Source organism: Neofelis nebulosa, chromosome 5 (genome assembly GCF_028018385.1).
Source record: "Neofelis nebulosa isolate mNeoNeb1 chromosome 5, mNeoNeb1.pri, whole genome shotgun sequence".
NCBI classification, from domain to species: Eukaryota; Metazoa; Chordata; class Mammalia; order Carnivora; family Felidae; genus Neofelis; species Neofelis nebulosa.
The window spans coordinates 37,993,605-38,006,111 of NC_080786.1; the positions used below are offsets into that span (position 1 = coordinate 37,993,605).

The 12,507-nt window shown below is 34.9% G+C and overlaps 1 protein-coding gene across 10 annotated transcripts in view; it reads left to right on the top strand.

The window, feature by feature from the left end:
• The window catches only part of TRPC1 (transient receptor potential cation channel subfamily C member 1), a 62,778-nt gene that overhangs the window by 7,845 nt on the left and 42,426 nt on the right, over positions 1–12,507 (top strand). For 7 of the 10 annotated variants that reach the window (XM_058730105.1, XM_058730110.1, XM_058730108.1 and 4 more), the window contains exon 2: positions 6,993–7,147. The exons of 2 other annotated variants lie outside the window; for them this stretch is intronic. In XM_058730105.1, the coding sequence (XP_058586088.1) occupies positions 6,993–7,147 (155 nt within the window). Of the gene's footprint in view, positions 1–2,786; positions 4,462–6,992; positions 7,148–12,507 lie in introns of those variants that run through there. One more of the 10 variants, XM_058730102.1, reaches the window with a different exon arrangement.

The window sequence follows — 12,507 nt, forward strand, 5'->3', positions numbered from 1 at the left end:
ATTTCTTTGTGTCTTCTTCAATTTTCTTCATAAGCTTTCTATAGTTTTCAGCATACAGATCTTTTACATCTTTGGTTAGGTTTATTCCTTGCTATTTTATGGTTCTTGGTGCAGTTGTGAATGGGATCAGTTTCTTTATTTCTCTTTCTGTTGCTTCGTTATTGGTGCATAAAAATGCAACCAATTTCTGTACGTTGATTTTGTACCCTGCAACTTTGCTGAATTCATGTATCAATTCTAGCAGACTTTTGGTGGAGTCTATCGGGTTTTCCATGTAGAGTACCATGTTGTTTGCAAAAAGTGAAAGTTTGGCTTCATCTTTGCCAATTTTGATGCCTTTTATTTCATTTTGTTTTCCGATTGCTGATGCTAGGACTTCCAACACTATGTTAAACAACAGTGGTGAGAGTGGACATCCCTGTCGTGTTCCTGATCTCAGGGGGAAAGGTTCTCAGTTTTTCCCCATTGAGGATGATATTAGCTGTGGGCTTTTCATAAATGGCTTTTATGATGTTTAAGTATTCCTTCTATCGCAACTTTCTTGAGGGTTTTTATTAAGAAAGGATGCTGTATTTTGTCAAATGCTTTTTCTGCATCTATTGACAGGATCTCCTAGTTCTTTTCCTTTAATAATGTGATGTATCACGTTGATTGATTTGCGAATAGTGAACCAGCCCTGCAGCCCAGGAATGAATCCCACTTGATCATAGTGAATAATTCTTTTTATATGCTGTTGAATTCGATTTGCTAGTATCTTATTGAGAATTTTTGCATCCATGTTCATCAGGGATATTGGCCTGTGCTTCTCTCTTTATGCTGGATCTCTGGTTTGGGAATCAAAGTAATGCTGGCTTCATAGAATGAGTCTGGAAGTTTTCCTTCCATTTTTATTTTTTTGGAACAGCTTGAGAGGGATAGGTACTACCTCTGCTTTAAATGTCTGGTAGAATTCCCCAGGGAAGCCATCTGGTCCAGGACTCTTATTTGTTGGGAGATTTTTGATAACTTATTGAATTTCTTCACTAGTTATGGGTCTGTTCAAATTTTCTGTTTCTTCCTGTTTGAGTTTTGGTAGTGTGTGGGTCTTTAGGAATTTGTCCATTTCTTCCAGGTTGTCCAGTTTGTTGGCATATAATTTTTCATAGTATTCCCTGATAATTGCTTGTATTTCTGAGGGATTGGTTGTAATAAATCCATTTTCATTCATGATTTTATCTATTTGGGTCCTCTCTTTTCTTTTGGAGAAGCCTGGCTAGAGGTTTATTAATTTTGTTTATCTTTTCAAAAAGCCAACTCTTGGTTTCATTGATCTGTTCTACTGGTTTTTTTGGACTCTGTGTTGTTTATTTCTGCTCTGATCTTTATTCTTTCTCTTCTGCTGGGTTTGGAGTGCCTTTGCTGTTCTGCTTCTCGTTCCTTTAGGTGTGCTGTTAGATTTTGTATTTGGGATTTTTCTTGTTTCTTGAGATAGGCCTGGATTGCAATGTATTTTCCTCTCAGGACTGCCTTCGCTGCATCCCAAAGTGTTTAGATTGTTGTATTTTCATTTTCATTTGTTTCCATATATTTTTAAATTTCTTCTCTAATTGCCTGGTTGATCCATTCATTCTTTAGCAGGATGTTCTTTAACCTCCATGCTTTTGGAGGTGTTTCAGACTTTTTCCTGTAGTTGATTTAAGTTTCATAGCATTGTGGTCTGCAAGTGTGCATGGTATGATCTCAATTCTTTTATATTTATTGAGGGCTGTTTTGTGACCCAGTATATGATCTATCTTGGAGAATGTTCCATGTGCACTCGAAAAGAAAGTATATTCTGCTGCTTTGGTTGTTGCTAAGGATCCATGAGTTACCTTGGTATTTTATACACTATTTAATTTTATTTATTTATTTATTTTGTTTATTTATTTTTAAAGATTTTATTTTTATTCTCTACACCCAATGTGGGGCTTGAACTCACAACTCCAAGATCAAGAGTCAAATGCTCCACCAACTGAACTAGCTAGGTGCCCCCAGTACTATTTCATTTTTTTAAATGTTTGTTTATTTTTTAGAGAGAGAGCGAGTATGTGTGCATGTGCAGGCAAGCAGGGGAGGGGCAGGGAGAGAGGGAGACAGAGGATCTGAAGCAGGCTCCATGCTGATAGTGGAGAGCCCAATGTGGGGCTCAAGCTGGCGAATTGGGAGATAGTGACCTGAGCCGAAGTTGGATGCTTAACCGACTGGGACACCCAGGCACCCTAATAGTATTTAATTTTTTTAAATTGCTATTTAGGACTCACTACATTGTTTTTATGACTGCCGGTGGGGTTGCAGCCTGCATTTTGGAAAACATTAGTCTAGAAAGATCATACTGAGTAAACAGGAGAGTTGCATAAGGTTAATGGAGAATGGTTGTGAAGCTCAGGTCCCATAGGGATTAATAAGCCACAATAAAGATTTTGGCACTTATTTTAGGTGTGATGGAAAATTATAACAATCCTCAAGATTTTTTAAAAAATATTTATTTATTTATTTATTTATTTATTTATTTATTTATTTATTTTTGAGAGAGACAGCATGTGAATAGGGGAGGAGCAGAGAGAGAAGGAGACATAGAACCTGAAGCAGGCTCCAAGCTGTCAGCGCAGAGCCCGACGGGGGGCTCGAACTCACGAACTGTGAGATCATGACCTGAGCTGAAGTCGGACACTCAGCTAACTGAGCCACCCAGGCGCCCCTAAAAATTTTTTTTAATGTTTTATTTATTTTTGACAGACAGAGCATGAGTGGGGGAAAGACAGAGAGAGAGGGAGACACAGAATCTGAAGCAGGCTCCAGGCTCTGAGCTGTCAGCACAGAGCCCAACGCGGGGCTTGTGCTCACAGACCGCGAGATCATGACCTGAGCCTAAGTCGGAAGCTCAACGGACTGAGCCACCCAGGTGCCCCAATCCTCAAGATTTTTGAATTGAATGATAGGAATTTTAAAAAGATCAACTCTGGCTGCTGGGTGGACAGTGGATTAAAGGAGTGGGGCTAGAACAAGGTGGACAAAATGGCCCACAGGCCAAATCCTCACCACCTGTTTTTCTGAGGCCTGCAAGCTAAGAATAGTTTTCACACTTTGCATTTCAAGTTATTGGGAATGAATCAAAAGAAGAATAATATTTTATAATATGAAAATTATATAAAATTTGAACTTAAGTGTTCACAAATAAAGTTTTGTTGGAACACATTGGAGTTCACCTGTGTACATATAGTTTGTAATCACTTTTCTGCAGTAAGGCAGACTTGGGTATTTGCCCATAAAGCCTAAAATATTTACTCTGTGGCCCTCTATGGAAAAAGTATGTTGACCCTTGTATTAGAAGTGTAAGCAGCTATTATCAATAAAGAATCTATTGCAGAGTTCAGGAAAGAGATGATAGTGGTTTGGACTAGGGTAGCAGTATACATGAATACAAGGGGATGAGTATGGGAACTATTTTGGAGAGGGGGCTAAGAAGGCTTGCTATTGAATTGGCATATGGGTGGAATTGATTGAAAAGTTATTTTTCCTTTACTGAAAAAGGAACCATCTAGCCAAAAAGTAAACAGATTATGTTGCATTTTCTTCTATATATTATATTTTAAAAGATAAAAGATGCATGTAATTATTAAAAGCAACTTTAATATAAAATGAAATTTATATATTTGTCTGACATAAAAAGGCATTTAAATTGTAATCCTTGCTCTATAACTAGCTTCTTCCTATATATTTTAAATTTACTAATCTCTTTTCTACATATACGCTCATCCTAAATTTTAGGATTGTTCTGGGTTTAACAGTATAGCACATTGTTTTAGATGGCTTGCAAAGGTAAACTTAGGTGGAATACTTAGAAACCTAAACTATAGTTTCCTATAGGTTCTGTGACTATAGTATGTAATATTTCATTTGCATATGTGTGTCAGCTATCTCAAGGTGGTACTTTTTATTATCTTTAGGGATGAAATTTACTGATTTGGTTTTGATTTTTAAGTTTCTTTTTTCTTGTATAGCCCCCTGAGTATAATGGAAATAGTCTTTGAAACCTTAAAGCTAGAGTATCTGACATTTGCAATAAATTACTCTTTAAACAGCAATCTAAAGTTTTAAAACGTAGCAGTTGTTTCTGTCCATTTGCTGTACCTACAGTTTATAAAATTTTGTAAGAATTGTATTTATACAATTCTTTATACTTTTCTGGCTCTATCAAAAGGCTGACTAGATAATCCGAAAACCCTCTTGCTTCAAATCACCTAGGAATGCTAGCTAAAATACAACAAACAACCATTTAAATGAATAGTTGAGCTTTCAGGAAATTAAGGGAAACACTCAGGATCCAAAAGTGAGAAAAAGACTGAAAAACAGAGGAGTGTCCTTAAAACCCTATACCTGTAGCAAAGCTGTAGATGAAGAAAAGAATCCATCCACCAGCACTGGGAGACTACAGAGAAGCTTGTAAGTAAGAATCTGCAGATATAGTCCAGTCTCTTGTTGGCTTGGAGTTTAATATTACCTACTTGGTCCATGAAAACCTAAACTGAGAAATAAATAATGAAAAGGATTGATAGGGGAGCAAAACCTCTGAGTTATGTGGAAGAAGCAAACTTAAAACATCCTTGATGTGACAAGCTTTCAAACTAGGTTGCCAGGATTCCCACAGTTAAGCTGCATAAAGATGAGTTTGCAATGCTCAATTTAAAAATTCAGGAGACAGTCACCCATTATTGATAATCACTAGGCACAACAAATAGGATTAAATCCTTAAGACCTGATAAGTATCATATAAAAACCATAAAATAAGTATGTTTAAAATGACTAAAATCTTAAGGAAATGAAAACATAAGGAAGTAAAACAAAAGATTTGGAAAGTAATCCAGTAAAACTTAGAGAAAAAAAAGTCATTAAAAAAATAAATGGGTTAAAGTGATTGAATAAGGAATAAGTGAGATTTGGACACAGTATCAAGAATGCAAGAGAGAGAGCAAGAAAGAGGAAAAATAAGAAATGTTTAGAGACACAAATTGGAATGAGATGATCCAACATAATGTGTGTGTGTGTGTGTGTGTGTGTGTGTGTGTGTTTATGTTTATGTTTATTTGAGAGAGAGAGAGAGAGAAAGCACGCACATGATGGGGGGAGGGTCACAGAGAGGGAGACCAAGGATCCGAAGCAGTCTCTGCATTGTCCCATGAACCATGAGATCATGACCTGAGCCGAAGTTGATGCTTAACCAACTGAGCCACCCAGATGCCCCTCCAAAATAATGCTTAATGGAAGTTCCAATAGAAAACAGTAATATGGAGACAAAGTAATATTTGAAGAGATAATGGCTGAAAATATTGCAGAATTAATGAAGGGCAGAAGTCCTTAGATTCAGCAAGCCTAATGAGTCCCTAACAGGATAAATAAAAAATTAATCCTCCCCTAGACACCTCATGAAACTAAAAAAAATAGAGTTTTTACGGGTAGCATTTTCCTACCACTAAGATATTGAAATAAATTCACCTTAAATAAGGTTTAAGATGTTACTTTCCAGTAACAATCTGAAATTTTCACTGGTCTATCTGTATGTTCACTATTCATATTGTGACTAAGAGCTTCACTTTGTGAAGTTTTTTTATAAGTTTTTGCCATGGAACATTAGTATCTAAATATTAATTAGCAGTGCTATGAGGAAAATATTTCTTTTCGCGACTAGTTTTCTTATTGAGGAATCTAATGAAATATGCCATCAAATAACTACCATTCAACTTCTTCCAAAATGTGTGGGAACTTTAAAGTCATTGACTAAAAATAGTAGCAAATCTTTGAAAAGTTTTAACAAAAATCTGTTACTTTTCCTTCTTGTCCACTCATTTAGTTCACTTTTAGGATTTTTTCTTTCTGTATCATGAAATTACTCATTTCTTTTTCCTTGTGGTTTCCATTCTGATTGTTCTTTTCCTGTTTATTTTTCGTACACTTTTGAGGAACAACTATATTTGCAAGTCACTTAAAATAGTTTATTCCTCCTATGTTTCAGAAGTTAAATAAACAAAACCCACCTTGCTTTATTTAATTAGCCCTTCTTTTTTTATTTATTCCACCTTATTATCATATTACTGCACTAGCTAGTCAACAGATAAATATAATGGGCCCTCGGTGAAAATGATTACCTCCATAAATAATCTCATTTACCCTGTTGGGTCATCTGTTTTGATGTGGGCTGGAGTTAGGCGGAAGGTAATCTGCATGCTCCCAACACATCAAACTTCACTTTGAAATATTCTGACTTCAGCCCTTACCAGCATTAATTATTTATTAATTTATGAAGTGAACATTCCCTGGTCATGTAAGCAGATGATGAGGTGAGTGAGTGAGTGAGTGTGTGTGTGTACAGTGTGTGTGTGTGTGTGTGTGTGTGTGTGTGTGTGTGGAGAGTGGGGAGAAGAGGATAGGAATCTCTGGCATCCTTTCCTCTTAGTATGCATACCTACTAGCATGTATACATTCACACTGCTTTTCCAAACTAGGTTTTCCCCTGTAAAACCACTTCTTAATATTCTATGCTTGTTGTTAGATCTTATTTTTAACCATTGTTATGTGCTAGTAAATGTGTATATGAGATGTAAAACTAAATCCGTTAAGCTTCTTTTATTTTTCTAGCTTCCAGTCTGTACTTTTGGACATTCTGTATGATTTAAATATCTTCTAAAAGTTTCTTTCCTTACTTATAGTCAGTCAATTATGAATTTTAAACTTAACAACTTTTATTTCAAACTGCACACTTAAAATTTTACTCCTTATGTTTGCAGTTGGTGTGCATACTATTTTATCAGGATATAAGTTTTTCAGCAAGGAAATGTTCCCATTTTCTTTGCACATTTCCATATGCAAAATGAGTTTAGATTTTTAAATTTTCTTTTAAATCACCAGGCTAAGTTTTTACAGTCATTCTTATCTAATATGTCTTGGATATTAAATTATGTTTGTATATTGTTATTTAGGTGACTATTATATGGTTAAAAAGATTTTGGAGGAAAACAGTTCAGGTGACTTGAACATAAATTGCGTAGATGTGCTTGGGAGAAATGCTGTTACCATAACTATTGAAAACGAAAACTTGGATATACTACAGCTTCTTTTGGACTACGGTTGTCAGGTACAAGGCTAGATAATTCTATCCAGTAGCTTCTAAGTACTGTTAGATATGCCATATTTTCTTCTTTCTTTCTAGTTTTCTTCCACTCCCCCCTCCCTTTCTTCCTTCTTTTTTTTTTCTTTCTTTCTTTCACCCTTTATTTGGTCTTGAGCCACTAAAAGTTTTAAAAACAAACCATGAAAAGCCTTTTTATAAAAAGTGTATTTTGACTTGATTTATCTTTTTCCTCCCAATTTTGACTTTTTCCTTCCTTATAAATGTTTGATAACATCTGACAGGTAAATTATCATGACTTATTAAAGATGGCTTTGTTTTTATTACTTATGTTATTACTATTTATATTATATATCTAAAAATAGTACAAATGTTCTGGAAGTGTCAGGGAAACAGATTTTTCTGTGGCCCGTTTAATTTACAAACAAAAGAACAAAATGCTCCTGACTCACAATGCAATTTTTAACTTGACTTTTATTTTGTCCTTTTAAATTTTATTAATTTTTCCTTTTTGTCTGAAGTTTAGTGTTTGCTTATAACTAAAAGTGAAAAAAAAATTTTAACTGGAAAATATAGACCTTTCTGTTTGTCTTCATATCACTTCAGGTAGAAAAGCAGGCATGCATATAAGTCTTGAAAGAATTCAGCCAAGAGATTGTGAAGGAAATTTAATAATATTATTTTCCTTTTCTTTTGGGTTTGCTTATGATGGGAGCACATGAATTCTTGCACTTCTTTTTTTCTTTCAAATAGTATGATTGTTTGCTCTGTTGGAGCTTCAAATTAATGAGGCTTTTTATTTTAGTGGCATCAGGAAGCACTCACAGAAAATTTAAAAAATATAAGTAAGTTTTATGTGTATTTTTACTGTGTGTATATATACATATGCATTACAATATATGGCACTTCCAGTGTACATGCATATTTGGAGTAGAAAAAGAAATTGCCTTCCCAGCAATTCCAGTTATCTAGAACACCCCTGAGAACCAGAAAGTAACAAAAAAACATCTCTGAGCAGTAGGTGCCGTGAATTTTTCCATTTATGAACTTTAGTCAATAGAGTACTGGAGCTCTCCTTCAACTTTAACAAACTTATAATACTTACTCTTCTAATCCATAGAGACTTAGAGGGGCAACAGAAGGGACATGAGGGCTGCAGAAAAACAAAATGGGGCACAGTACCTCTGACTCTCTTTAATAAAGAGGTCAAAAGCATTACATATCTGATAATCTCTGAAGAAGTTGTATGTTGGGATGGTAATCAATGTTTATAACAATGGCCCAGAATAAGTGAGGAAAAGTTAAATTATATTCAGTACCTATTGTTTTGGAAGAAAGAAGAATATGTATAGTACTTCTGAAAGCAGAAAGCTTCCATCAAAATAGTTTAAATTTCAAAGTGAAACACTTAAAGGCATAAGCTTCAGTGACCTAGAAAATAGTTATAAAGAAGGACCCTGATGATTCTGGATAAAAGAAATATTATAGTATGATAATCATTATTTTTTTACATACATGATCCTGTGTATATAATAATTCTGCAGTATACATGGTTCCTGATCACATTTGAACATCATAGCCAGCCTATATAGCTGTTATATTTTATAGACTGGAAAACTGAGGCTCATAGACTTTAATGAATTGCCCAAAGTTCTAAAGTGAGTAAGAGGAAAGCCAAGATTTGAATCTGATCTTCTGACTGCAAATCCCATGCTCTTTCCAGTTCACTGTGTTCTGTCTCAGGTTATCTCCATCTTACCTATCAATCAACAGATGTCCAAAGCCTTTGGTTGGGTGTGATTGTGGAAATGAATAAGTAAAACATGAGGTCTGTACTAAAGGATATTAAAACTAATTGGACAATGAAAGTATAGTTGACCCTTGAACAATACAAATTTGAACTGCATGGGTCCATTTATATGTGGATTTTTTACAGTGTAGTACTGTAAATGTATTTTCTCTACCTTATGATTTTTGTAATAACGTTCTTTTTTCTAGCTTACTTTATTGTTAGAATACAGTATATAGTACACATAACATGCAAAATATATGTTAATTGACTGTTATTGGTGAGGCTTTGGTCAACATGCTATTAGTAATTGAATTTTGGGGGTGTCAAAAGTTATATGAAGATTTTTGAGTATGTGGGGGGTGGACACCCCTACCTAACCCCTGTATTTTTCAACTGTACATATGAATTTCTAATCAGTTAAATAATGCAGAAGTGTATTTGATAAGTACTGAGTGTATTATAATACTTGACCCTTGTGTATTACTTTGAGGTTAAAAAGTGCTATTATGTATTTTATCTTGCGTTATGCTAGTGGCTCTCAGCTGGACAATTTTGCTCTCCAGGGGACATTTGATAGTATCTGGAGACATTTTTGGTTTCGCAACTGGTGGATGGACCACCACTGGCATGTGGTAGGTGGAGGGTAGGGATACTGCTAAACATCCTGCAGTGTACAAGACAGCCCCACAACAAAGAATTATCGGGCCCCAAATGTCAATAACGTCACTATTGAAAAACCATGTTTTATGGTTAAACTTTTGTGCTTTACAACAGATGTTTTGGAAACATAGAAAAGAGAAAGTCACTGTGTATCTGCTATCAAGGTTTCATGGAAGAGTGTCACTTGAGCTCAGCTTTCAAACATTAATAATTATCAATATTTATGTAGTGCTATTGTATGCTAGGAATCTTAAATATATTCACTTCCTTAGTCCTCACCACAGCCCTATGAGATAGGTACTATTATTATTTCCATATTATAGTGGGGAGAACCAGTATACAAAAAGGTTAAGTAACTTGCCCAAAGGTACAACACAAATGGCAGACTTGGAATTTGAACCCAGGTTCTGGCTCCAGGGTCCATGCTTTTACCTACTACTGAAACTACTCTCAAAAATGTACAGATAGCTCTGGAATAGGAGATGTGGAAAAGGATGTAAACAAAAACACATGCAATGTATATTTTTGAGACAATGGATAATTTAGCCTTCTGAGGAAATTATTTGGGCTGGATGGTAGTGGGAAATATCTGGAAAAATAACTAAAACAAAACTAATAAAAAGGGCCTGAATGCCAGGCTAAGGAATTTGGGTGTATAGATAGTGGGGTCATTAAATGATTTTTGAGGAAGAATGTGATGTGTCCAGTAATATTTTAGGAAAACCATTGTAGTGGCTGTGTTCAGTATAGATTAAAAAATGGAAAGTGGGGAAGGCCATAGCTTGGGTGAACAGTTTTTACAGTAATCCAGATATGAAGAGGTTAAAGCCTGAACTAGAATAGTAGCTACAAGAATAGGAGGAAAAATGGCAGATGTGAAAGATGTTATGAAGGAAGAGTTGATAGAACTTAGTATTTAAATTTGGAGGGGAGAATTTAAAAAGTCTAGGATGATTTGGAAATGTTAAACATAGGTGGCTGGGAGAAGGATGAAAGAAGTTAAGTCAAGCGTGGGGCAGAGAAATGTGAATTCTGGTTTTAGTCCTATTTATTTAGGGGGTATCAGGCAGTCTCCAATACACAGTTACACATGAAGATTAAATCTCTAGGGAGAGGTCAGACTGGAGAGAGAGAGCAGTCATGGACATGGGATGATCACCTGAATCATGAAAGTGGATGAAATTACCGAGGAGAGCAAAGGGCTCGTGCTGATTCTTTCTCAGGGAACATCTATGCTAATAAAGGCAATAGAAGGAAAAGGTTCCATTAAAGGAGTTTGGGATAGTGCAGCATTGTGAACACCAAAGAAAGAGTTTTAATGTGTTGCTTAGAAATCAAAGAAAATGAAGGAGTAGAAAACGCACTGGATTTTGAAACTGGCATCAGTAGAGTTAGAGAACATGATATGCATGGGTTTGAGAAATTTGACAAAGTGAGAGAAAGAAAACTTGAGTGGTGAAAAGAAAGACAGGATCAAGTCAGCTTAGCAAAGAGTGAGGAAGTATTTCATGTTTTGGGAGATGGGAGCTAGGACTGTTTTTTCTGTAAATGAAGGACCAAGTTCCTATAGAAGACAGAAAAACATTAAGTAGAATACCAAGGTGGAAAACAGCTTTGGAAAGAAAATAAGAAGCTTCCTACTTTGAGCTTAGGGGAAAGAGTATGGGAATTGTTGAAAAGACATTCTGAGATGGGAAGGAATATAGCAAGCACCCTCGTTAATACATAATAAGTATACATATTGAATACATTGGTATAAGGGAGGGATGGTCAAATATTTGTGAGAAATTGGGAAGCAAAACTAATGACCTTTTGTCCTAACAATATTTTAAAAATTATTTGAAACTTTTTCATTCAGAACTTCCTTTATCAAATAAATATGATTTGTGCAGAATAAGTTAATTGTAACTCCTTATTTACATGATTTTTTTTACACAAATAGTTTTTATTCCTGAAGCTTATCCTTTTAAGCATTGAAAGATTTAACATGAATCTTTCTTTATTCTTCACAAAATAGTGTATCTGAATATAATTTAACTTTACCATCATAAGTGGGAATCGTTGAGAATATATTTGTTTTATTTTGCTTTATATAATCTGAAAATATTAACATGTTTGTCCTTACATTATATGGCTTCAGACTGCTCTGTATTGATAGCGATTTTGCTATATTGATATTTTATCTTTTCATTGGTCAGCTTTTAGCAATTTTTTCACTTCTTTCTACTTCGTTAGTTTTAACCTAGCTGTTTCCTTATTCAGTAAAGACTTGGAGAATACTTGGGAAAGCCAGTTTTCCTTCATTTATAGACAACTCTTAAGTCAGTATGATTGAGGCAATTCCTCCTGGGAAAGAAATAATGCCCATGAAGTTAGTTTGTGACAGCTCAATATAGTTATTTTGGAAATTTGCAGTTGGATCCATGGCTATGTTTCAGATAGTTGGAGTTGACTGGTACTTTGACTTGAAGAGCAGTGCCATTACTATAATTAGCTTTATAGGTTAAAATTAATCATAAGTGAAATGTTTAGTAGTAATGAATACATAATTCTTTTTGTTTGCTTCACCTGACCAAGTATGGTAAAAAGTGAAGAGAAATGTTTGCAAAGTAGAAGAAGAATGATGCTAAATTCAAAGAATAGGCTACAGCCCAGTGAACCCTAAAAGTTTTAAGGGATAAAATAATTACATTTCTCATTAGAGTGGGGGGTTTTTCCTGTGGCAATATATAGGCAGTTCCTAATGATTGAATGTGGCCCCCAATTCTTTCTTTGGTGTGCTTAGTCCTATTTTTAGATATCCAAATAAAGTCTTCCATTTTTAGTCCTATTTTTGACATCTAGAGAAAGTGAATGGAAGTTTTATTCTTTTCAGCTACAAAGAATACTAAAGATCTGATAGAGTTTCATTTTC